Source organism: Hyla sarda, chromosome 4 (genome assembly GCF_029499605.1).
Source record: "Hyla sarda isolate aHylSar1 chromosome 4, aHylSar1.hap1, whole genome shotgun sequence".
In the NCBI taxonomy this organism is placed as follows: Eukaryota; Metazoa; Chordata; class Amphibia; order Anura; family Hylidae; genus Hyla; species Hyla sarda.
The window spans coordinates 215,340,645-215,368,110 of NC_079192.1; the positions used below are offsets into that span (position 1 = coordinate 215,340,645).

The window sequence follows — 27,466 nt, forward strand, 5'->3', positions numbered from 1 at the left end:
GAAATCATTCAGCAGGCATTCCGTGCAAATGCCCAGGGGGGTCATCAGACCCCCCCCATGTCGGCGATCGCGGCAAATCGCAAGTGAATTCACACTTGCGATTTGCGCGATTCCGGGTCATTACGGGTCTATAGTGACCCGGTGACCCGGAATGTAAGGGGGATCGCTGGTGTCTAAGACACCCAGGATCCCCCTGAAACGATAGGAGTGAGGTGGCACGGGTGCCACCCCTCCTATCCCTGCTATTGGTGGTCTAGACGCGACCACCAATAGCAGATCAGGGGCGGGGGGGTTAACTTTCGTTTTCCCCATCCTGCCCTCCCACAATAGGCAGGCTCCTGCCCTCCCACTTACCGATCTGGGCGGGCAACGGAGGCTGCGGGCGGCAATGACGTGCGGCTGGATCCGACGGAAGCTGGTGAGTTGCCTAGCAACATCTGGAGGGTACAGTTTGAGACCATTATACAGTGGTCTCTAACTGTAGCCCTCCAGATGTTGCAAAACTACAACTCCCAGCATGCCCAGACAGCTGTTTGGGCATGCTGGAATATGTAGTTTTGCAACAGCTGGAGGGCTACAGTTTGAGACCACTATATAGTGGTCCCTAAACTGTAGCCCTCCAGATCTTGCAAAACTACAACTCCTAGCATGCCCAAACAACTATTTGCTGTCAGGGCATGCTGGGAATTGTAGTTTTGCAACAGCTGGAGGACCACAGTTTGGAGATCACTTTGCAGTGTTCTCTAAAACTGTAGCCCTCCAGATGTTGCAAAACTGCAAATCCCAGCATGTCCAAACAGCAATCAGCTCTCTCGGCATGCTGGGAGTTGTAGTTGCGTACCTCCAGCTATTGCATAACTACATCTCCCAGCATGCACTTTGGCGATCAGTACATGCTGGGAGTTGTAGTTTTGCAACAGCTGGAGGCAGATTGGTTGGAAAATACTGAGTTAGGTAACAGAACTTAACTGAAGGTTTTCCAACCAGTGTGCCTCCAGCTGTTGCAAAAGTACAACTCCCAGCATGCACGGTCTGTCAGTACATGCTGGGAGTTGTAGTTTTGAAACAGCTGGAGGTTTGCCCCCCATGTGAACGTACAGGGTACATTCACACAGGCAGGTTTACAGAAAGTTTCCTGCTTCAAGTTTGGGCTGTGGCAAATTTTTCGCTGCAGCTCAAACTCCTAGCGAGAAACTCACCGTAACACGCCAGTGTGAATGTACCCTAAAAACACTACACTAACACATAATAAAGAGTAAAACACTACATATACACCCCTTACACTGTCCCCCCCCCCCCCAATAAAAATGAAAACCGTATTGTATGGCAGTGTTTCCAAAACGGAGCCTCCAGCTGTTGCAAAACAACAACTCCCAGCATTTCCGGACAGCCACTGACTGTCCAGGCATGCTGGGAATTTAGCAACAGCTGGAGGCACCCTGTTTGGGAATCACTGGCGTAGAATACCCCTATGTCCACCCTATGCGATCCCTAATTTAGTCCTCAAATGCGCATGGAGCTCTCTCACTTCGGAGCCCTGTCGTATTTCAAGGAAACAGTTTAGGGCCACATATGGGGTATCTCCGTACTCGGGAGAAATTGCACTACAAATTTTGGGGGGCTTTTTCTCCTTTTACCCCTTATGAAAAGGAAAAGTTGGGGCTACACCAGCTTGTTAGTGTAAAAAAATAAAAAATTTTACACTAACATGCTGGTGTTGCCCTATACTTTTTTTTTCACAAGCGTTAAAAGGAAAAAAAAAGACCCGCACAATTTGTAACGCAATTTCTCCTGAGTACAGAAATACCCCATATGTAGGCTTAAAATGCTCTGCGGGCGCACAACAAGGCTCAGGAGTGAGAGCGCACCATGTACATTTGAGACCTAAATTGGTGATTTGCACAGGAGTGGCTGATTTTACAGCTGTTCTGACATAAACGCAAAAAAATAAATACCCACATGTGATCTCATTTTGGAAACTACACCCCTCACGTAATGTAATGAGGGGTGCAGTGAGAATTTACACCCCACTGGTGTCTGACAGATTTTTGGAACAGTGGTCCGTGAAAATGAAAATTTAAATTTTTCATTTGCACAGCCCACTGTTCCAAAGATCTGTCAAACGCCAGTGGGGTGTAAATACTCACTGCACCCCTTATTAAATTCTGTGAGGGGTGCAGTTTCCAAAATAGGGTCACATGTGGGGGGTCCACTGTTCTGGCACCACGGGGGGCTTTGTAAACGCACATGGCCCCTGACTTCCATTCCAAACTATTTTTCTCCCAAAAGCTCAATGGCGCTCCTTCTTTTCTGAGCATTGTAGTGCGCCAGCAGAGCACTTGACGTCCACACATGGGGTATTTCCATACTCAGAAGAGATGGAATAACAAATTTTGGGGGGTCTTTTCTGCTATTAACCCTTGCAAAAATGTGAAATTTGGGGGGGGGGGAAGCACACATTTTAGTGAATTATTATTTTTTTTTTACATATGCAAAAGTCGTGAAACCCCTGTGGGGTATTAAGGCTCACTTTATTCCTTGTTACGTTCCTCAAGGGGTATAGTTTGCAAAATGGTATGCCATGTGTTTTTTTTTTTTTTGCTGTTCTGGCACCACAGGGGCTTCCTAAATGCGACAGGCCCCCCGAGCAAAATTTGCTCTCAAAAAGCCAAATATGACTCCTTCTCTTCTGAGCATTGTAGTTCGCCCGTAGTGCACTTCAGGTCAACTTATGGGGTACCTCCATACTCAGAAGAGATGTTGTTACTAATGAAATGTGAACATAGACTAAACAGGTTAGTCACAATATTAAATTCACCTGCCTTATATTGTGTAGATCCCTATCTTACCATCAAAACAGCTTCTTACCAGTCAGGCCATAGACTCCACAAGACCTCTGATGGTGCCATGAGGTATTAAAAAAAGTTAGATGAGTTAAATCCTGTAAACTGCTAGGTGGGTTCTTCTTGAATTGGATGTGGTTTTTTCACAAAGCCCCATAGATGCTTGATTGGATTGAGATCTAAGAAACTGTGAGGACAAGTCAACACCCTAAACTTTTTATTTTCCTAAAAACATTCTTGATACTGTTCCATTACAACTGTTTTTATCCTGCTTATAGAGGCCATTGCAATTAACACCTAAACGACCACGGATATAAATGTACATCCTGGTTTGGCGGTACTTCGCGCACCAGGACGTACATTTACGTCCTGAGTATGACCGCGAGCATCGGCAGCCGGGGACCCGCCGACATTTGCGATCGCGCGGATGTCCGCCATCAACCCCTTGGATGCCGTGATCAGTACAGATCACGGCATCTGCGGCAATGCGCATGTTAAAATAGATGATCGGATCGCCCGCAGTGCTGCCGCGGTGATCCGATCATCTGTAATGACGTCCAGAGGTCCCCTCACCTGCCTCCGGCCGTCTCCTCTGTTCTTCTGCTCTGGTCTGAGATAGAACAGACCAGAACAGATGATCAGCGATAATACTGATCAGTGCTATGTCCTATGCATAGCACTGAACAGTATTAGCAATTAAATGATTGCTATAGATAGTCCCCTATGGGGACATAAAAAGTATAAAAAAAACAGGTTGAAAAATGTAAAAATAAAAAGTGAAAAAAGTGAAAAATCCCCTCCCCCAATAAAAATTGTCAGTTTTTCCCATTTTACCCCCAAAAAGCGCAATATTTTTTTAATAAACATACTTGGTATCATCGTGTGCGTAAATGTCCAAACTATCAAAATATGATGTTAATGATCCTGTACGTTGAACGGCGTAAACATAAAAAAAAATAAAAAAATGCTGCTTTAAAAAAAAATAAATTGTCACATTTTATTCCCCCAAAAAATAATAAAAAATTATCTAAAAGTTTTATATATGCAAATATGGTATTGATAAAAAGTACAGATGATGGCACAAAAAATGAGCCCTTATATTGCCCTATATATGTAAAAATGAAAAAGTTATAGGTGGTCAAAATAGGGCAATTTTAGATTACTGATTTTGTACAAAAAGTTTTAGATTTTTTTTTTTAAGCGTTGAAAAAATATAAAAGTATCATGGGTATCATTTTAATCGTATTGACCCACAGAATAAAGAACACATCATTTTTACCGTAAAGTGTACAGTGTGAAAACGAAACCCTCCAAAATGTGCAAAAATGAGAGGTTTCATTACAAAGTACAAATGGTCACGCAGAAAACAAGCCCTCATATGGGTCTGTAGATGGAAATTTAAAAGAGTTATGGATTTTAGAAGGCAAGGAGGAAAAAACAAAAATGCTAAAATAAAATTGGCCTTGTCCTTAAGATTAAAATGGGCTTGGTCCTTAAGGGGTTAAAGAATATATTTTATGGAAAGGGTATGGCTAGTCCACAACAACATTTAGGACATGGAAATAAACAGTATGGGGGAGATTTATCAAAACCAGTGCAGAGGAAAAGTTGCTCAGTTGCCCATAGCAACCAATCAGATCACTTCTTTCATTTTTGAAAAGGCCTCTGAAAACTGAAAGAAGTGATCTGATTGGTTGCTATGGGCAACTCAGCAACTTTTCCTCTGGACAGGTTTTGATAAATCTCCCCCTATAAGTTTAAGGGGGAAAAAACAACAAATGTGATAAGTTTGTATTATTTTAATATAAGAACAAGGCAGTCTGTGGGTGTTGGGTCATTAAAATATAGCTACAGACACAAGTTCACTGGTGGTAACATTTCTCACATTTAAATGGAAAATTGTCACAACATACATTCTTTCATCAACAAACGTTAATTCCGTATCAACATTTTGCCAATAATAATAGAACTTTTCTTTCTTCAAAGCAATGTCCCGGGGCAATAACCTTGCACTGTGAAATCACTGAGAAAAAAAAAGCGGGCCTTTCCAAGTTCATCAATGCAAAACCGTACGGCTACATTCCATGTAATTGCTAATTAGATCACCACTGTATATACAATGTGCATTTATCCTCATACAAGATATGAGAATGCTTGTAATAAAGGGAGCATACAGTGACTATAGTGTCTGTTCGTCTTTCAAATAAAACTGTAACCTTAAAAGGGTTCTCCAGTGGAAACTTTTTTTTATTTTTTTTTAAATGAACTGGTGCCAGAAAGTTAAACAGATTTGTAAATTACCTCTATTAAAAAATCTTTACCCTTCCAATACTTCTTAGCAGCTGTATGCTTCAGAGGAAATTCTTTGCTTTTTGAATTTCTTTTCTGTCTTGTCCACAGTGTTCTCTGCTGACACCTCTGTCCAGAGTAGCATAGGATTGCTATGAAGATTTTCTCCTGCTCTGAACAGTTCCTGATACGGGCATCAGGTGTTAGCAGAGAACCCAGTAGACAAGACAGTCCTCAGTTGCGCTGCCTCTGTACTAGCAACCCCCCCCCCCCTGTCATCACTAACGCTGTCTCGTACTAGTAGCAGCCATCAGCAAACACACCCCCCCCCCTGTCACCTGCACAGTGAACCGGCCTGTGCCCCCACGTCTTCTGTTGTCCCGGCCCGACGTCCCTCCGCAGGGCCGCGCAGGAGGACACGACGTCACTCGCAGAGCGCCCGGAGAGAAGGAGCGCTTCGCTGGATGGGTGAGTGAGTGTGTGTCTGTCTCACTCTCTCTGTTTGTGTGTCTGTGTGCCTCTGTGTGTGTGTGTGACTGTCTGTGACTCTGTGTGTGACTCTAGGTGTGTGTGTGTGTGTGTGAGACTATGTGTGACTGTGTGTGACTCTGTGTGTGTGTGACTGTGTGTGACTCTAGGTGTGTGTGAGACTATGTGTGACTGTGTGTGACTCTGTTTGTGTGTGACTGTGTGTGTGTGTGTGACTGTGTGTGTGTGTGTGACTGTGTGTGTGTGACTGTGTGTGACTGTGTGTGACTCTGTGTGTGTGACTGTGTGTGACTCTGTGTGTGTGACTGTGTGTGACTGTGTGTGTGACTGTGTGTGACTGTGTGTGTGTGACTCTGTCTGAGTGTGTGTCTCTCTGACTGTGTATGTGTCTCTCTCTATCTGTGTGTGTGTCTCTGTGTTGTGTGTGTGTGTGTGTGTTTTTTGTGTGGGGGGAGGGGGGGTTTGTTTGAACCAGCGATCTAATGTGGGGAGACTTTGACCTATTGTGGGGAACATGCAAGGGAACCTGCGGCCTAATGGGGGGAAACTACTACCAAATGTGGGGAATCTATGCTACCTAATGTGGGGAAACTGCTACCTAATGTGGGGAAACGGCTACCTAATGTTGGAAAACTGCTACCTAATGTGCGAAAGCTGCTACATAATGTGGGAAAACTGCTACCTAATGTGGGGAATCTGTGCTACCTAATGTGGGGAAACTGCTACCTAATGTGTGGAATCTGTGCTACCTAATGTGGGGAATCTGTGCTACCTAATGTGGGGAAATTACTACCTAATGTGGGGTAACTGGTACCAAATGTGGGGAATCTATGCTACCTAATGTGGGGAAACTGCTACCTACCTAATGTGGGGGAACTGCTACCTACCTAATGCTCCCCCCCTGGCAGTAGCACCCTCATCATCCACCAGCAAACCCCCCCAGCAGCAGCACCTCCATCAGCAGATCCTGCTGGTGGATGATGGGGGTGCTCCTGCCAGGAGGATGATCCTGCCGATGGATGATGGGGGTGATAATGCCCCCCCCAGTACTAGCACCCCCATCATCCACTAGCAACACCACCAGATTTATATTCAGAGGGTACAGTATGTGGCAGATTTATATTCAGAGGGTACAGTATGTGTTGGTATTATATTCAGAATGTACAGATGTGTGGTAGTATTATATTCAGTAGGTACGGTGTATGGAAGGTTTATAATCAAAGAGTATAGTAGTATTATATTTAGAGGATACAGAGTCTGGCAGGTTTATAATAATACCTGTTTTCATATAGAGGATGAGAATGCGCTGACATAGTGAGGAGACGTCTGGGCGTCACATTCTGCAGAGAGAAGTTTTAGCTGGACCAGGCGGTATGTACCATCTGAATTAGATAAGGAAAGACTATAGAGAAGACGTCACCTGTAGTCACTGATATCATTGTGTATTCTCCTCACTATGTCCTATCAGAGCTGTAGTCACTTGTCAGTTCTACAGTTATGATGAGTGAAACTACATTTCCCAGCATAACCTTACCACTGCATAAAGGGGTACTCTACTGGAAAACATTTTTTTTAATCAACTGGTGCTACAAAGTTAAACAGATTTATAAATCACTTCTACTTAAAAATCTTAATCCTTCCAGTACTTATTACATGCTGTATAAGTGATTCACAGGAAGGTCTTTTCTTTTTTAATTTATTTTCTGTCTGACCACAGTGCTCTGTGCTGACACCTCTGTCCATGTCAAGAACTGTCCATAGTAGGAACAAATCCCCATTGCAAACCTCTCCTGCTCTGGACAGTTCCTGACATGGACAGACAGAGCACTGTGGACAGACTGGAAAGAACTACACAACTTCCTGTGGAGAATACAACAGCTTATAAGTACTGCAAGGATTAAAATTTTAAATAGAAATAATTTAAAAATCTGTTTAACTTTCTGGCACCAGTTTCCCATTCTGTGGCAACTGGTATATCTGATTATTATACTGGAATTTCTCACAATGCGCTACACCAGTGGTGTCTATCACAACAGGCTAAAAACTTACTGGGGGTGGGGGGGGGGGGGGGAAGGTATGGGACACCATTTTCTACCGCACCGGGTGACACCAACCCTTGCAACGCCACTGTCATCAGCTGCAAAGATTGGCCTCCGCGTCCCCTTGTATGGACATGCATTGATGGAGCGGGGCCATGACGTCACGATACTCTTGCCCCTGTATCGTGAGACAGATAGGGGATAAGATGTCTAGGGGCGGAGTACCCATTTAAGGTTAGTGTGTTAGAAGAGAGGTTTGTATACGATTGCCAAAGGTTTATTAGTATTTTCTTTATTTAACTTTTTCTGTTTTGTCCTTCAAAAGATCACAATAGATTTTCAGGGGAATAAGACTTTCTGCACAGTGGGCCTCATTTACTAAGCTGAAACCGACCAGTTTTTGTCTGGTTATTTTGGTGCAGAGTGTCTGAGACATGTCTGCGCCAGTGTGTGACAGCGTGCGCATGGAAAATCCAACAAACCCGACATTGCACAGTGAAAAGCCGAAAAAGGGGCATGGTCTGTTGCAAAGGGGTGTGGTCAGCCCGAAAAGGAGCATGGTTTCACAACCCGACCGATTTACTATTGAATTCACAGAAAATCCTGTGGGTAAATGGCAGGAAATATCGACCAACAAAAAGCTGGTCAGAAAATGTTCCCGACTTTTCCCAATAGTAAATAGAGATGAATCCTGCAAGTCTGAAACAACTTTTCCCACTAGTAAAAACCCAACGCTCTTAGTAAATGAGGCCCAGTATGGTCATCTGGAACCTATGCTGCCACCTCCAATGCTTACAAGGTGCTCATATGAGCGCAGTGTACAGAACAATCAGGTGGACAGAAAAGGTACAATACCACTTCTGCCTTCCCTTGTAATTGCCTGGTTTTCTTTGACAACCAGACACGTGACCCACTGCTGCACAATCTGCAATGCGGCCACTAGTTCAGTGCACTGTAAACACATGTGGGTCTAAAGTAAAGTCATTAGAATCATTCATATAGTTTAGTTAGTAGATGAAAAACTTCTGATGTATTTTAACCATTATGGTAACAAAAGAAGAAAAAACGGGTTTACAGGGGGGTTTTAAAGACTTCTCAAAAGTTTACTGCAGGCTACAACTGGACTATGTAAAAAAAACCTTAGCTCATCTCTTAGTCCACCACTGTTCCAGCACCACTTCAGTGAGGTGGCATACATTGCGCAAGTCACGCTGTGGCTAATCACTAGTTTTAGTGGTCCCTACATGACGTCATTGGAGCAGGTCTGGCATGGGTCATTGTCACATTTGTTTTGATGCTGAAGCAGCAGATTTAAGGGATCTTTTTTTTTTTTTATAAGCTTGTTGTATTTTTTATTTTTTTTTAAATCCCAGAAAACCCCTTTAAACATTAAACATAAATAGAAAATAATGCAACATGAAACTTTCTTTAATTCTGCCAGCATGCACTATTTATTGACATAATTTTTTTTTGCAGGAATAAGAACTTTACCATGACAAGGATGGTGTGCTTATGATCACCCTATACTACACTGGATGTTCACTAAAAACAGCCAATAAAAACCTAATACACTCCATAAAAGAGTGTCTGATTCCTATTTAGAGCTTGTAAATTATACCTGTGTTCTGTTGCCTGGTCACCTATTTTAACCGTTCCTGGCTTAACCCCGACTTGTTTGACCTGCTTTAACCCTGACTTGCTTGCTTCTGACCAGGGGCGGACTGACAGGCCGGTCCAATCGGCCCTCGTCCTAAGCCCGGCCGGGAAGGGGGCCCACTGTCCACCGCCTGTCACTTTAAATAAAATTAAAAAAAAAATATATATATATATTTTAATTTCCCGTGACACCCGGTCCCGCCACCGCTACCACGGTGTCTGTGATTTAGCCGCAGGGCCCACCCCCCGGAGAACCAGTGGCGTCGCTAGGGGGGGGGGCGAGAGGGGACCATGCCCCCCCCCTAGATCAAGCCGTGCTCCCCCGATGCCGCAGGATTTTGGTGTGAATTATAATTTTTTTTTATAATTTCCCGCCCCAGCCTGTGCGCCTGTGACTCACAGCGCCGGAGGGGGGAAGGGAAGCGTACGTGTGTACTGCGTCCCCCCTGCGTCTCCCTCTGGCACAGTAAGCCGAAAATGGTGCCGAAGATGCCGTGGAACTTCAAGCTGCGCCCTGTGCCGGCTTGCTTAAGGTACTGTACCCTTTCCACCCCTCTGTCACCCCCCCCCCCGGTCACCCATTCCCCCCCCCCCCCCCGTCATTCATGTCCACCCTCCTTTCATTCATTTCCGCCTTGTCCACCCTGTCACCCATGTTCACCACCATCCGTCACCCATGTTCACCACCTCCCCTGTCCAACCCCAGTCTACCCTGTCACCCATGTCCATCCCCCATTCACCCCTCTGTCCCTTTTGTCACCCCTCTTTTACCCACTTGTCATCCTTTTCCACCCCTCTGTCATACCTGTTCACCTCCCCCCACTGTCTCCCATTTCCACCCCCCCTGTCATCCATGTCCACCTTGTCCACCCCTGTCCATCCCTCTGTCACCCCTGTCCACCCCCTTATTCACCTCTCTGTCCCTTTGTGACCCCTGTCCACCCCTCTTTTACCCCCTTGTCACGCCTGTCCACACCTCTGACCCCCTGTCACCCCTGTTCACTCCCTGTCTACCATGTCCACCCTCCAATCTACCCCCTGTCACCCATGTCCACAGCCTTATTCACCCCTTTAACCCCTTGTCATCCTTGTCCATCCCCCCTGTCTCCCATGTCCATCCCCCCTGTCATCCATGTCCACCTTGGCCAACCCTGTCACCCATGTCCCCCCTGGGCAACCCTCTGACCACCACCCCAGTCTACACCTCTGTCAACCATGTCCACCCACTATTCACCCCTCTTACCCCCTGTTACCCCTGTTCACGCCGCCTGTCTCCCTTGTCTACCCGCTGTCAGCCATGTCCACCCCCCTATTCACCCCACTGTCACCCTTCTTTTACTACCCCTGTTCACCCCCCCGTCACCCCTGTTCACCCCCCCTGTCTCCCATGTCCACCCCCTCTGTCACCCCTGTCCACCTTGGCCACCCCTCTGTCACCCCTGTCCATCTCTCTGTCACCCATGATCACGCCCCATCCACCCCTCTGACCACCCCCCTAGTCTACCCCTCTGTCACCCATGTCCACCCCCTATTCACCCTTCTGTCCCTTTGTCACCCCAGTCCACCCCTCTCTCACTCCTGTCCACCCCTCTTTTACCCCCTTTTCACCCTCCTGTCATGCATGTCCACCCCCTAATCCACCTCTGTCACCCCTGTCCATCCCCCTGTCACCCATGATGTTCACTCTCCATTGTTCACCCCTGACCACATCCTTGTCACCCATGTCCATCCCCTATCCACCCCTCTGTTACCACCTTGTCACGCCTGTCCACCCCTCTTTAACCCCCTACGCCCCCTGTCACCCATGTTCACTCTTCTACACCCCTCTGTCACCCATGTACACTCCTCTACACCCCTCTGTCACCCATGTACACTCCTCTACACACCTCTGTCACCCCTTTACACTCCTCTACACCCCTCTGTCACCCATGTACACTCCTCTGCACCCCTCTGTCACCTATGTACACTCCTATACACTCCTCTACACCCCTCTGTCACGCATGTACACTCCTCTACACCCCTCTGTCACCCATGTACACTCCTCTACACCCCTCTGTCACCCCTGTACACTCCTCTATACCCCTCTGTCACCCATGGAAAAAAAGTGTGGAGCCTAATAGGTTTGTTTTGCAGGTTTAATGGTGAAGATTTGTGGCTGGAAGAAATTGTCATGATGGCGCAGTCCAGATGGAGAAGAGAAGGGAACAAGGCTGATTAGAGAAGACGTAATTTGTGAGTTGCTGTCCAAAGCAGCACTTTAATCTACAGCTAAATAGATATAGTGCATTTTGTGTATTACGGCCCTTTTCCCACCCCCTGCTTGGGTGAGGCTGAGGCCTCTAAGATTTATTAAAGAAATAGCACAACAGCACAGAGTATTTCTGGAGGGAACTGTCATGAGGCAGACTGTCTGAAATACTCTGTGCTGCAGGCAAGCCTACTCCATCTTCTACCTGCCTTTCACCGCCCCCCTACATGATGGTACAGTCAGAGATATATCTTATATCTCAGACTGTGCCATCATGTAGGGAGCGGTGAAAGGCAGGAGTAGGTTTCCCAGCAGTACAGAGTATTTCAGATAGTCTGCCTCACGACAGTTCCCTCCAGAAATACTCTGTGCTGTTGTGCTATTTCTGTAATAAATCTTAGAGGCCTCAGCCTCACTCAAGCAGGAGGCAAAAAAGGTAAAGTGTGTGGCTTATAAATGGACAAGTTGCTATTTTTTACCTGCCTTTCACCGCTCACTATATGATGGCATGGTCAGAGATGAGTTATATATCTAACTGTGCCATCATGTAGTGAGGTGTGAAAGGCAGGTACTCCTGAGAAAAACTTTATTTTTTCATTTTTTTAAATCAACTGGTGCTAGAAAGTTAAAAAGATTTGTAAATTACTTCTATTAAAAAATCTTAATCCTTCCTTATTAGCGACTGTATACTACAGAGGAAATTCTTTTCTTTTGGGATTTCTCTTCTGTCACGACCACGGTGCTCTCTGCTGACACCTCTGTCTGTCAGGAACTGTCCAAAGCAGGAGAAATTCCCCATAGCAAACATATGCTGCTCTGGACATTTCCTAAAATGGACACAGGTGTTAGCAGAGAGCACTGTGGTCGTGATAGAAAAAAAAATCCAAAAAGAAAAGAATTTCCTCTGAAGTATGCAGCCGCTAATAGGTACTGGTAGGAATAAGATTTTTTAATAGAAGTAATTTACAAATCTGTTTAACTTTCTGGCACCAGTTGATTTAAAAAAAATGTTTTCCACCGTAGTACCTCTCTAAGGCGAGTGAAGGCTGGAGCCAAGTTGGACTGGGTATTGCAGACAGAGATCCCAAGTTGGCACAAAAAGGAGGAGTATAGTTCAGTGTTTTTAAGCGCTTGGTGTAGTTAAGGTTATTGGCATTGCCATCCCTCAAAGTACACCATAGCCTCAAGTGCACTGCACCCCCTATTCTATGGCAAATATTCATGTACATACTGGGTGGGGCAGGGGTGGGGCCAGGGGTGGAGTCTTGCTGGGGACCCTTGCTTTATTTGGTCCGGGGGCCCTGAGTGGTGTCAGTCCGCACCTGCTTCTGACTACTCCACAGAAATGGACACTGAATATGCCTCACCTTCATTACAGACTTAAAGGGGTTATCCAGGAAAAAACTTTTTTTTATATATCAACTGGCTCCAGAAAGTTTAACAGATTTATAAATTACTTCTATTAAAAAATCTTAATCCTTTCAGTACTTATGAGCTTCTGAAGTTAAGGTTGTTCTTTTCTGTCTAAGTGCTCTCTGATGACACGTGTCTCGGGAAATGCCCAGTTTAGAAGCAAAACCCCATAGCAAACCTCTTCTAAACTGGGCAGTTCCCGAGACACGTGTCATCAGAGAGCACTTAGACAGAAAAGAACAACCTTAACTTCAGAAGCTCATAAGTACTGAAAGGATTAAGATTTTTAATAGAAGTAATTTACAAATCTGTTTAACTTTCTGGAGCCTTTCTGGTTGCTATGGGCAACTCAGCAACTTTTCCACTGCACAGGTTTTGATAAATCTCCCCCATTGTAAATGGAACATTAAAACCATTCTACGTTACAATTAAAGGGTACCTCTCATCAAAAAAACTTTTGATATATTATAGATTAATGTATGCAGAATAACTTTACAATTGCATGTTATTAAAAAATATGCTTCTTTCTATTTAATTTTCCACTTTGAAGAAATGACCACTAGGGGTCTCCCTATCAGTCCTGGCAGCAAGCATTTCAGACTCATGCAGGAGTCCTAAACACTACGAGCTGCCAGTCTGCTTTGTTCACAAAGGAGAACACTCAGAGCGGCCAGCCAGCTTTGTTCACAGCCTGTTTGGCTGTGAACAAAGCAGGCTGGCTGCTCTGAGTGTTTAGGACTCCAGCATGAGTCAGAAATGCTTGCTGACAGGACTGATCGGGAAAAATACAATAGAAAGAAGCATATTTTTCATTAACATGCTATTGGAAAGTTATTCAACATTCATTAATCTAAAATATATCAAAAGTTTATTTGATGAGAGGTACCCTTTAAATGCTTCTAAATAAATGATTTACTTTAACAAATTACATGACACTAAATGCATATCCCATGCATATGAAACAGTTCAACATTTACTTCCATTAGTTTATTAATGCCATGTGCCTGTTACCGAAATGCTGACACAACATAAAGCAAAGCAGATTTACTTAATGTTGTGAAATAAAACAAGAAGGAAACACACATTTACCCAGCAGCCTGTTTTGGCCTTAAGGCCAGAGCCAAATTTTTCAAATCTGGCCTGTGTCATTTTATGCATTGCAAACTCTGGGATGCTTCTACTTATCATACTGATTCTGAGACAGTTTTTTTTTGCGATATATTCTACTTTATAGCATTTCTTTGTGAAAATCCAAAATTTCATGTAAAATGTAAATTTTTATACTAAAGGGGAAATCTTTTACTTTCACAAGGGGTAAAACACAAAGCCTTACAAAATTTGTAACCGAATTGCTGGACGTATACCCAATACCCAAAATGTGGACGTAAAGTGCTCTGTGGGCAGTCAGCAGGGCTCAGAAGAGAAGGCATGCCACTTGGCTTTAGATTGAGAATTTGGCTGGAATAGTTTTTGGGGCCCTAGATTATTACCCAAGTTAAAAACAGAAAACAAACTATACCATGATGTATTCATGTTTTGGTAGCATGGCTTAGAATGGTTGTCCAAGATTAGAAAACAGAACTATTTTCTTTAAAAAGCAGCACCACACCTGTAATCGGGTTGAGAGTTGAATTGCAGCTCAGTTCCACTAAAGTGAATGGAGCCAAGTTGTAATACCAAACACAACCTGAGGGCAGATGAGGAACTGTTTTTGGAAGAGATTAGCCCTGTTTCTTGTTCTGAATAATATCCTTTAACATTTAATATATGAAACTAGGTGCGGAAAAAAGACAGCAGAGCTCCTCATTGCATAGTATGTCTGGATACCACCATGTGAAGAGACAGATTGAATTCCGCATACCTGGTACTGTTGTGCAGCAAAGACACAACAGCTTTTAGCAACGATTATGAGCAGTGCAGCCCCCTGGTGCCGGTCAGGATCATCAGGTCCACTGGAGAGGCCAAGAGTCAGCAGGAAAGAACAGGAAAATCATCCCGGGTTTTCCTGTGCAAATCTGCTTGCGCCAGAAAATCCGGGACGATTTTTATGTTTTTCCTACTGACTCTAACACTTAATAACCCCTTTTAACACACCTATTCGACTACATACTTCTATAAATATATATATATATATATATATATATATATATATATATATGGCACAAAAAGCCTGTTACCCCTAATAATAAAACTTAACTTTTACTTGATATGTATTAAGATAGACGTGAATTAAAAACACTTATCTTGTCACGGTCTTATAAGGGTCATAAATGGACACAGTGTGGGAAGTATTAGGAAAATAATTTTGCACCCAATACTAAGGCCAATGCCTCCAACACTGTAATACACTTAGAATGTATATTATTATAGCCCAAGGCTGCAGTCCATTAGGCTGGGAACCGTGACAACAATGAGATTTTTAAAAACAGACACTCATCAGAGGTGCAGGCAAGTGACTTGTCCCCCCCATATATAGTAATGCCTCTAACACAGCTCCATGGGGGGGGGAAAAAAAAACTCACCTCTGCCTCGTTTCCCCGAAGCTCCTGTTCTCTCCTCTTCTCTCTGCTCCCTGTGCTGACAGCCTCCACAGAGCCGATGCCACACAGGAAGCCCAGGCTGGAGTGACAGGACGGAGCCGCCGTCTCCTTCCTGTTACGTCAGCTGCCGCAGCCGAGCACACACTCAGCGTTGTGTGAATCTTAAAGGCACACTCAGTGTTAAAAGCTTTGGTCGCTTGGGGATTCGGGAAAGGTCCTGGATCTGCGGGCGCAGCCCCCCCCCCCCTTCAACTGCTGGCCCAGTCGCAAGGGGGCACAATGGGGCCTGTAGGTGAAGGGTCCAGTTATACACATGCAGGGACTGTGCCAGCACCGGTCCCAGCATGTTGCAGCCCTAGGGCCACTGACTGGGGTACTGGCTGTACCCCCTTGATGGCGGCCCTGGATATAGTTCAGAACAACCAAACAAATAGGTGCATGCTGACATGGCATATACAAGATACACAAAAAGAAGCTTGCAGAAGTACTCTATAATTGATCACAAAAGTAAAATGAAGGATCTTAGCACACTTATCCTCCATCCACCATGCGGAGGTGGCTTTACTTTGGATAGAACCCTAACAGTCTCACTTTACTCACCTTTAACTGGGAGTATGCAGGATCCACTATCAATTTACCCAGTTAGAGTGACACAGATAAAAGTGACAGGAACATGATCCTAATTACAGTGTAAGTAACATCCTTGGTTTATATATTTTATTTTTCCATTTTATTTTGCTATTCCCTAAAAATAACTCCACACACAGCAATTAAAGGGGTACTCCACTGGAAAACATTTTTTTAATCAACTGGTGCCAGAAAGTTAAACAGATTTGTAAATCACATCTATTTAAAAATCGTAATCCTTCCAGTACTTATCAGCTGCTATATGCTTCACAGGAAGTGCTTTTCTTTTCGAATTTCCTTTCTGTCTGACCACAGTGCTCTCTGCTGACAACTCTGTCCATTTTAGGAACTGTCCAGAGTAGGAGCAAATCCCCATAGCAAAACTATGTTTCTCTGAACAGTTCCTGACATGGACAGAGATGTCAGCAGAGAGCACTGTGGTCAGACAGAAAAGAAATTAAAAAAGAAAAGAACTTCCTGTGGAGCATATAGCAGCTGATAAGTACTAGAAGGATTAATGATATGGCAGGTGGAAAGATGGACTTGTGGTATGGCCAGGTAAGGTGAACTGATGAGGCCCAGGGTACACTTAATCTCCATTTTTGCACTGGGAAAAAGGATGAGCGAAACAGTTCTCTCCCCAAAGAAAAAGTGATTGCTCTCTGGTTCCACCATTAATAGCGAATTCCCTATTAAATCTGCCCATGTGAATAAGCCCTTACTGCATGTAGTAAAAGAACGGCTGCAGTGAAAAGGTGTCTCTCCCTTGCCTGTGCAGTCAGTAGCAGAATGTCGGTTTGCAGTTCCTAGAGTAATAAATGAACCATACATGTGTGTTTTTATGTGTGTATATTTGTGCATTTGTGACGCTTAACTCCACTTAATAATATTACTATATTAAGCACACTGAACACAGAATGCCCATTGGGTCTAACATTTATAAGAATTGCCCTTATAAGGCTTAGGAATAACATAAGTAATGAGAGAGGTAAATATAAACTGGATACATTGATTTCTGTACATCTTGAGGGGTCCTTAAATGGCATATCTGCCTATGTTGTTAATAACCTGAAACATTTGTATTCCTTGACTCTTAATTGTAGGTTGTAGACAAGAAACCCTTATTTAAAAGTGTGCCAGCAACCCTAAGGCTAAGTTTCCACTTGGTTCTTTTTCTGGCAGTTTTTGGATATCTGCCACTGCAGTTTTTGAGCGAAAGCCAGAAGTGTATTCAAAAGGAATAGGACATATAAAGGAAGGACTTACACTTCTCCTCCCTTATGGATCCACTTCTGACTTTGGCTCAAAAACTGCAGTGTCAGATATCCAAAAACTGACAGAAAAAAAACCAAGTGGAAACTTAGCCTTAAGATTGTACTATTATATTTAGTAAAAGTCACTCAGAATAGATATATGTGAAAGTCGATCAGGCACTGCACATGCAACATTATCCCAGTTATGGCTCCAGTAACACTAATGTGAACTGCGTGTAGCTGTATTCGTGGGTACAGACTTCAAGTGAAAATAGAAGTACAAATAGTGAATGTTAGAAGAAATGAATGAAGTACACCTTGGCAGGAAGAAGCATCCGCAGGTGACGTGAAACTAGTTGCCTCTCATTGGTGTGCCCCGTGTCTGAGAGCTTGCCGGCTCTCGCTCCCCACTATGGAACTTTGTTTCATCTGTTTCACTGATATATTTAAGGAATTAAAGTCTATGAGATGATGAAGAAATATTCGGGTGAGTGCAACTTCATTAATTTCTCCTAACAGTCACTATTTAGTAAAAGTAACCTAAAATAAGCACTTGCAGTTGTAGAAAAGACAGCTCTGTCCACCAAACACCAGACAAGATCTCCATTAACAAAATACAAGACATTTTAACATCCACAGAGGATTTGATGCTTATTTCACACTTAATTCATCAAACCTCCTAAGCAGCAAGGTTTCAAGACTCCCTTTGCTACACATGGTATTTTCACCGGAAAGGGAACTGTTTATGTAACCAAAAACTGTTTGCATTTTTTTAAATGAAATTTACTATGTTTTTTTGTATTATATTTTGAAACTCCTTCTTCAAAAAGAAGTAAATGTAAATGCTTATTTATAACAAAGGAGAAAGATTTGGAGAAAAGATTAAGTCTTTTTTTCATTACCCAGTAAGTCTTAGCTGTTTATAAGCATGACAGTGCTTTGGAATTCAGCCAATGCATATAGTGCTGTGCCTAAGGAGAGCCTAAGCAGCTGCAGCCTTGTAATTTAAAACCGCTCAAGTTTCCTGAAGGACCAGCACTAGTTGGATGCACAATGAGAGTGAGACACCCTTCCTCATTTCAAGGATTCCCTTTCTGTGTGCATGAAAATAAAGCCAAAAGGACCAACCTGAGTGCAGCCGGACAGATCTAAGTAGATGATCTTGTGACATCCTTTTCCAGATCCCAGGTACTGTAAGCCTTTGTCTGTAAACTTTCGACTATATGCTACACTAAGATACTGTAGGTTGAGCAGGTATCTAATAGAAGGACAACACAAAAGGGATAATGATGAGAATATATTACACAAGATATATGAAACAGCAGTACAGATTGAAGCAGAACACACCCAGCTATTCTTATGAATGCAGATCTCTTTGCTACAACAAACTCAGAGAGCACAGAGTAGGAATTCTTTTATGTTTCACAGTACAGGCTGGAAATGCGTTTCAAGACACAGATCAAACTCCTAGCCTCCTCTGTACAGACAAATGTAATGGTTTGCAGAAATGAATATTTAGCTGCAATTCCCTGAAGCAGGATCAATGGAGGAGGAGGAGGTTTACTAGGGCAGACTATTCACAAATGTGGATACCGAGACAAGCTGTACAACTAGTACTCGAACATAAAAGATCTACTATGGTTTCTTTACAAGCTCCTTTTGTGCCAGGGGATCCAGTCTTTCCTTGAGACACAAGTTTCTTCCAATACAACTCAGTTCACTTCCTTATGACTCGACCTATACAGCTGTGGATGCATATTTAAAGAAACAAAAAGGTATGCTAGTAACTAGTAGAAAATCTCCTGATTTCTAAATGTTTAGCATCTCATCAGAAGTGATAAGTGAATGACCATACCACATTTGTGTAACCTGCAAATGACCATCTTGTCTTGTGGAGGATGTATTGTTGGGCAGCTGTAACATCACAATATACTCTTTGTCTCTTAACGTAGAAAAAAAACTATGTCAAATGTCTACATTCAAGTATAGATCTGTACAACACATGTTGTAGATTCTTTACTGCTACCTAATGCACCTTATAGAACTGATTGTAAAATGGAATTAACAAGTGTAGAAAACAAGTATTATTTGTTCATTATAATCTACGGTATTGACCATTATAAATGTAAATGCTTCTCCACAGAATCCTGTCAGGGATTGCCCGTTTATTTGCCATGAAATATATCCTGTTCAGTAGACATTTATGCTATTTTTGGCAGACTTTACCTATAAAATATCACTGAGACTGCTGTGCATTTGGAACATGTGTATGCTAATGTTTATTTTGGTTTGAATAGGCTGTAGTAAGGCATTCAACTTTGGTGTCATTACCAGTAATGTAGACACAGGAACTTTTTTTTTTTAATAGTGTAAGAACAAGGGAGCGTTGTGTATTTTTCATACTGTTTGTTATATATTAAGTTACTATAATTAAAGCTGAGTTTCCAGATAAAGCAGACCTGTGAGCAGGGATGTCAATAAGCCAATAGCTAGAGAGGGCTAGTCATCATAATTCTGGATATATTTTTTTTTATTTCAATAGTCCTTTCGATCGGAGGGCTATAAGCCATTTTGTTCATATGTAAATGAGGCTCTAGTGCCTAGGGGTGTTCCACAGCACAGCAGGAGCCCAGGTGTCCTCTTTATCTTCTGGCTGTTAGTCAAATAGGGTAGGGGAATGCTAGACTGTAGGGCAGTGATAAAGAGGGCATGTGCTGGACTTGCCTGGGCTCTTGCCATGCTGGGAAAGGCCTTAGAGGGTGGGGATTTACTCTTCAACACCAAGGGAAAAATAAGAGCAGGAGAACAGACTGATATGTCAGCAATGTCAAAACGTAAATGTGGTCTGCTGCCCCCATTGGCTGTTGCTCACTCTTTCTGCACCAAGAAGGAACACATAAATTCAACAGTGTGACAATTTATACATGTGTAGCACATAGGATAAGTATGATAATTGCTTAGAAATTTAAAGAACCACTACATTTTTTTTTGCCCATATCATTCAAACTCCCATAACTAGTAGTGCAACACCATTGGCTTTATTCCAGCACAGCTGCATTTATCTTGGTCATGTGATCACCAGTCTGACTCTGATAATGTTACCATGCTTAATATGTCAGAAGATGTCAGTGCTGAGTCAGCTGACTTCCTGTGAACTACAGGATGACATCATCACCAACAAGATCCCCTACTGCCTTACCTCCCTACCCATATCTGTATGCTAAAAAAACAGTTTGCTGAAGACAAGCAGACTAAGGACATGGATTACTGGAACTATGTTCTGTGGTCAGATGAGACCAAGATAAACTTATTTGGTTTAGATGGTGTCAAGCGTGTGTGGCAGCAACCAGGTGAGGAGTACAAAGACATGTGTGTCTTGCCTTACAGTAAAGCGTGGTGGTGAGTGTGTAATGGTCTCGGCCTGCACGAGTAATGCTGGCACTGGGGAGCTACAGTTCATTGAGGGAACTATGAATGCCTACATGTACTGTTACATACTAAAGTGTAGACATTTTTTTTAGCATAAGAACAAGGGTGCTTTGTGTAGTTTTCATACTGTTAGTTATATAATAAGTTACTATGTGTATCAGAAGATGTCAGCCCTGAGCTGACCTTCTGTGAACTACATGATGACATCATAACCTACCAGATTCCCTACTTCAAGCTCCCAGACCCCTCTCTACTAATATCTGTATGCTGCTGTTTCTTTGGGATCTGGATATTTATTAGTTATGCACCTTCGCTGAGGCCTTGTGAACACATTGTTTTTTGCAGGTTTTTTTTTATGTTTCTGACTTAATTTTTCTAGCATCAGGGCAAAAATGGGGAAAGTTTACAGCAATTGTGCAAATCACTGTAAAAACATGTAATGTTTACCATGATTTTGGGGAATGTGCTTATTGTGCTTTTCTCATGGACTACTGTGAAATTCCTACCAATAGGTAGCAACAGTGTGACAAAAAAGGGTATTATACATGTTTAGGATGTAGGATTAGTGTTTTACTGTTGTTTTTGTCTCTGCAGCCTTCCTTTTAATTTTTCCTCTGACCTCAGAATACCCCTTTAGGGTACATTCACATGTGCGGATTTACAGCGCATTTTACGCTGCAGATCCGTCGCTGAAGGATCTCTGTATGGTGCCCTTAAATGTGCCTGCTCGGAGCGGCAATACACCTCTCCGAGCAGACACACTGCGATGTGCGAGCCGCTGCGCATGCGCGGTGTACTCGCACATATCGCGGCCGCTTCCCCTGCTCAATGAGCTAGGCCAAGAGCTGCCGTGATGTGCAAGTATACTGCGCATGCGCGCGGCGACTCGCACACCGCAGTGTGTCTGCTCGTAGCGGCGTATTGCCGCTCCGAGCAGGCACATATAAAAGGCAGCATATAGGAGGTCCTTAAGCGGCGGATCCGCAGCGTAATACGATGCAAAACTCCGCACATCTGAAAGTACCCTTAGGGTCTATTTAGTGCAACTATCTCAAAGTGACTCACTTTGAGATAGTTGCACTCTTGATATGTTATGCTGTAATCACTTGGAGATGTGCAATTTAGTGTGCTGGTTTACATAAGTCTTATTGGTTTGCAGTGGACACGGACAACAAGATACTTTATATACCTCAGCATTAGTCTCATGTGCAGAGTCGGTGATACGGAATTAATAAAATCAACACTTAATGTGTTTTATAAGTGACTCCGCTTTTTCTCCTTGGTTTTTGTTATAAGTGTATGGAGTTCACATAAATATGGCATTCACTTGTACCTGGGATATATGAGGTGTCTGTCACCATTTTACAAAGAACTTTTTCCCCAGGTTACTTTGTCCCTTTTGGTTATATGTACAGTATTATGAGCAGATTTGATGCGTAGGATTTCAAGCTGTGTTCAGTCATTCAGTTTACATTGAAATCTGCAGCAGAAAATCCTGCGCATCAAATCTTCACATCAAATCTACACAGAATACTGTACGTGTGAATAGACTATTAAGGCTTCTAGGAATAAATCAGCTGTCATCATCCATGGGAAGTTACAGCTTTAAGGATTCAGGTGCTATATTTTTTGTTATAGTTAGCATTATTTACTTGCAATTCATGTCGGTACCCAATATGCTAATGAGGGCCTAGACTGTCAACTGCCCCTTTACAGTCTATGGACATTGTTGCAGTCTGTGGACCCTCAAGGGGGTGGTCACCACTGCTTTACAGAGCATTGAGCTTTTTCCCAGTTGAATAACTGAGCAGTCATTATTGGTTACATGTTTCAATGTTGGATCAACATTTTTATTAGATCTTTTTTTTTATCTATTTGTCTGATCACTTTTAACAATACAGCTGTCCTGGAAGAAGATTATGCCTACCAAGTAGTAGTATTTTAAAGCACAGGTCTGATGAATATGCCATTTTGAACAGGGAGCAGAAAAGTGGGTTGATAAATGTCCCAATGCTGCTAAGAGTGGTTTCCATAGCAGCATCGGGAGCGCACATGTTCAGGCCAGCACCAGTGACTTCCCCGCAATGTTGGTGATATCCAAAAGGATCAATCAAGTAAGAAGAGCGCACTTAGCAAAAAAAAAAAAAAAAAGTGGCAGTGGGCTCAGCGCAGCACAGAGGAAAAAAAAGGGGGAGATGGAAATACCACTTTAACATAAACGTTTTTGGGAGATGCATGCAAATGTACGTAGCAAACATAATTATTAAAAGTGATTGTGAACACATCTATATTTAACATCTATCATTCCATAATTTGAGTGTTTTTTCTCAGCAGGCCAACAAAGTAATGGCATTCAGAGTGTCATTTCTTCAGTGTTGTCACATAAAAAGATATAATAAAATATTTAAAAAAATTTAAGGGGTGTATTAACTTATGTGAGATACTGTATATGTAAGTTCTAGCAATGCCATGGCTTTCCTAATGTCACCAATTAAAGGGGTACTCCAGTGGAAAACTTTTTTTTTTTTTAATTAAATGAACTGGTGCCAGAAAGTTAAACAGATTTGTAAATTACTTCTATTAAAAAATCTTAATCCTTTTAGTACTTTTTAGCAGCTGTATGCTACAGAGGAAATTCTTTACTTTTTGAATTTCTTTTTGTGTTGTCCACAGTGCTCTCTACTGACACCTCTGTACGTGTCAGGAATGGTCCAGAGTAACATAGGTTTGCTATGAGGATTTTCTCCTGCTCTGGACAGTTCCTGATATGGGCATCAGGTGTCAGCAGAGAGCACTGTGGACAACACAAAAAATTAATTCCAAAAATGAGGATGTTCCTTTGTAGAAAACAGATGCTAAAAACTACTGAAAGGATTAAGATTTGATTTACAAATCCATTTAACTTTCTGGCACCAGTTCATTTAAAAAAAAAAAAAGTTTTCCACCGGAGTACCCCTTTAACAAGAGCATCTATAACAGCTATAAAGCCACATGTAGGTGTTGTGAGAGCCATGTGAGGCTTTTGAGACGCTCAATAGGAACACTGGTGTAGAATACAGAGTATAAAAGTGTGTCTCTTATTGCTTGACAAAAATTATATTCACTACAGAATGCTTACCTTGACATGGCCCGTATGGTTGTATTGGTTATTTCGGTATGAGATAAATTAAGATAAAGAAGTGCTGGGCATCCTTCACAAATAACTTTTATTGCTTCTTCCTGGTCAAACAAAGTGAAAAACATTTTTAGATTAAAGAAAGTCCTCTTTAACCCCTATGTGAGATACTGTATAAATAAGTTCTAGCAATGCCATGGCTTTCCTAATGTCACCAATTAAAGGCGTACTCCAGTGGATTTTTTTTTTGTTTAAATCAACTGGTGCCAGAAAGTTAAACAGATGTGTAATTTACTTCTATTTAAAATGTTTAATCCTTCCAGTACTTATCAGCTGCTATATGCTTCACAGGAAGTTTTTTTACTTTTTGAATTTCCTTTCTGTCTGACCACAGTGCTCTCTCCTGACACCTCTGTCCATTTTAAGAACTGTCCAGAGCAGGATAGGAGGATAGGTTTGCTATGGGGAACTTTCTGGCACCAGTCAGAAGCATGAGTGAGAGAGAAAAAACATTGATTGTGTTTTCAGTGTGGGGGTGCGGGGGGTGTTAGATGCAGGCTCCTCACACTGCAGATAGAGGCAGGCGAGTGATCGTACCAAATAATAGACCCAATGGCAGCTGTAGGAGATAAGAAAAGTAAGGAGTGACTAATTAAAATCATATCAATTCGGGTGTCCATAAAATGAGCCGTGGAGTAATAAGTGTAATCCCTAGAGTCAGGATTCAGTGTTCGCCAGAAGTCAATGAGCCTCCTGCTATGTACTTCTTTCCTTAGTTTACGGATTGCTGCACAGGACAAGGAAGAATTACCGAAGAGGAGTCCACAGAGTGGTCCTAGGCTCAGTTAAAGTCTACTACATCTTTTCTTTTTGAGTTTCTTTTCTGTGTGGCCACAGTGCTCTCTGCTGACACCTCTGTCCATTTCAGGAACAGAACAGGATAGGTTTGCTATGGGGATTTGCTCCTGCTCTGGACAGTTCCTGACATGTACAGAGGTGTCAGCAGAGAGCACTGTGGTCAGACAGGAAAATAAATTAAAAAAGAAAAGAACTTCTTGTGGAGCATGCAGCAGCTGATAAGTACTAGAAGGATTAAGATTTTTAAATAGAAGTAATTTACAAATCTGTTTAACTTTCCGGAGCCAGTTGATATATAAAAAAAAGTTTTTGCCTGGAATACCCCTTTAAGGACCAAGCCCATTTTGACCTTAAGGACCAGGCCAATTTTAGTTTTGCATTTTCGTTTTTTCCTCCTCACTTTCTAAAAATCATAACTATATTTTCATCCACAGACCCATGTGAGGGCTTGTTTTTTGCGTGACCAATTTTACTTTGTAATGACATCACTCATTTTACCATAACATGTACGACGCAACCAAAAAAATATTATTTCGTGGGGATATTGAAAAGAAAAACAGAATTTAGCAAATTTTGGAAGGTTTTGTTTTCATGTTGTACACTTTACAGAAAAAATGACATGTTTTCTTTATTCTGTGGGTCAATACAATTAAAATGATACCCATGTTATATGCTTTTCTATTATTGTACCGCTTTAAAAAAATCTCAAACTATTTTAACAAAATTAGTAGGTTTGAAATTGCCCTATTTTGACCACCTATAACTTTCAAATTTTTCTGTATACGGGGCAGTATGAGGACTTATTTTTTGCGCCATGATCTGCAGATTTTATCGGTACAACTTTTGCTTATATTTTAACTAGCTGAGTATCTGACGTTGGCCGTTTTTTCCTTCCTAATCCTTGTTGGGGAGGAAAATCAACAAAGGAGGAAGCTTTTGACTTCATATCCCGTCCTCATATATTGTTGTCATATCCCAACCCCATATCCCATCCTCATATCTCAACCTCATATCCCGTCCTCATATCCCGACCTCATAAACTGTAATCATTTCCCGACCTCCTATCCCGACCTCCTATCCCGACCTCCTATCCCGACCTCCTATCCCGTCCTCCTACCCACTCCTATCCCATCCTCCTTTCTCAACCTCATATCCTGTCCTCATTTCCCGTCCTCATATCCCGACCTCCTATCCCGACCTCATATTCAGTCCCCATATCCCATCCTCATATCCCCTCCTCATATTCAGACCTCATTTCCCATCCTCCTATCTCGACCTCATATCTCGACATCATATCCCGACCTCCTATCTTGACCCATAATATGTGTACCATGAAATATCTCCAGCCGTACGGAAGTTATGTGGGAACATACATTTCCCAATGATTTGCATGGGACTTTAAACAAAAACCCCGACCCTCACAAATGGGGGTAGTTAAGGGTTAAATTAACTATCCTATATTTTAAGTGGACATATAAGTAACATGTGACCTAGTATTATCGAAATCTCTCCAAACGTTTGGAAGTTCTGCAGTAACATATTCCCCATAAACTTGTATGGGACTTTAAACAAAAACCCTGACCCTGGCAAATGGGGGTGAGTAAGGGTTAAATTACCTCTCCTATGTTTGTTGTTGAAATATAAGTAACATGTGTGCCATGTTATGAAAATATCCAGGATTTGAAAAACAGAGCTGTTTACTTCCAAAAACAGCACCACACCTGTCCTCAGGTTGTGTGTGGTATTAGAACTTGACTTCATTCACTTCAATGGAATTGAGCTGTAATACCATACACAACCTAAAGACAGTTGTAGTGGGTGCTCTTTTTGGAAGAAATCACCTCTGTTTTTCTAGTGCTGCATAACCCCTGGATAAAGTTAAACAGTTTTGTAAATTACTTATATTAAAAAATCTTAATACTTCCAGTAGTTATCAGCTGCTGTATGCCCCAGATGAAGTTTTTTTCTTTTTGAATTTCCTTTCTGTCTGACCACAATGCTCTCTGCTGACACCTCTGTCCCTTTTAGGAACTGTCCAGGGTAGGAGCAAATCCCCATAGCAAACCTATTCTGCTCTGGACAGTTCCTGACATGGACAGAGGAGTCAGCACTGTGGTCAGACAGAAAGGAAATTCAAAAAAAAAATAACTTCCTCTGGAGCATACAGCAACTGATAAGTACTGGAAGGATTAAGATTTTTAAATAGAAGTAATTTACAAATCTGTTTAACTTTCTGGCACCAGTTGATTAAAGAAAAAAAATGTTTTCCAGAGGAGTACCCCTTTAACAATGCACACATTTTTCATCGCCTTTCTACTCCAGTCTTTTAAAAGTAAAGTAACATCTGTTCTGAGTGCTAGTGGTGCAGATCACACAGTGTGAATTGCAATATTTTAAAGGCCTTCTTTAGGCTAGGTTTCTACGCCGGCTTTTCTCCGACATTTTTGGAAACTGCCACTGCAGTATTTGAGCTAAAGCCAGAAATGTATTCAAAAGGAATGAGTAATATAAAACAAGGAAGCAATGGGATTCTGCTGCACTGCAATTTCCAACCAAAATTTCTAAGCAGAATTCTGGTCGGAAATTCCATAGTGTGAACCTAGTCTTACAGTCGTCGTAAATTGTACAGTGGTAGAATAATTTCTTTGTTGTGTGTATTCTATGTCC

At 42.4% G+C, this 27,466-nt stretch overlaps 2 protein-coding genes across 7 annotated transcripts in view; one reads left to right on the forward strand and one right to left on the reverse strand.

Annotated features, from left to right (window-relative positions):
- FBXL13 (F-box and leucine rich repeat protein 13) overlaps positions 1-27,466 on the reverse strand; it is a 278,659-nt gene that overhangs the window by 95,138 nt on the left and 156,055 nt on the right. For both annotated transcript variants that reach the window (XM_056573484.1, XM_056573483.1), the window contains 2 exons: positions 23,945-24,045; positions 18,526-18,655 (listed from right to left, as the gene is read on the reverse strand). In XM_056573484.1, the coding sequence (XP_056429459.1) occupies positions 18,526-18,655; positions 23,945-24,045 (231 nt within the window). The remainder of the gene's footprint in view (positions 1-18,525; positions 18,656-23,944; positions 24,046-27,466) is intronic.
- LRRC17 (leucine rich repeat containing 17) overlaps positions 18,457-27,466 on the forward strand; it is a 57,713-nt gene continuing 48,703 nt past the window's right edge. For 2 of the 5 annotated variants that reach the window (XM_056573488.1, XM_056573494.1), the window contains exon 1: positions 18,760-19,172. The gene's annotated coding sequence lies outside the window, so the exon portion shown is untranslated. Of the gene's footprint in view, positions 18,586-18,759; positions 19,173-20,659; positions 20,748-27,466 lie in introns of those variants that run through there. The other 3 variants (XM_056573487.1, XM_056573489.1, XM_056573490.1) reach the window with 3 other exon arrangements.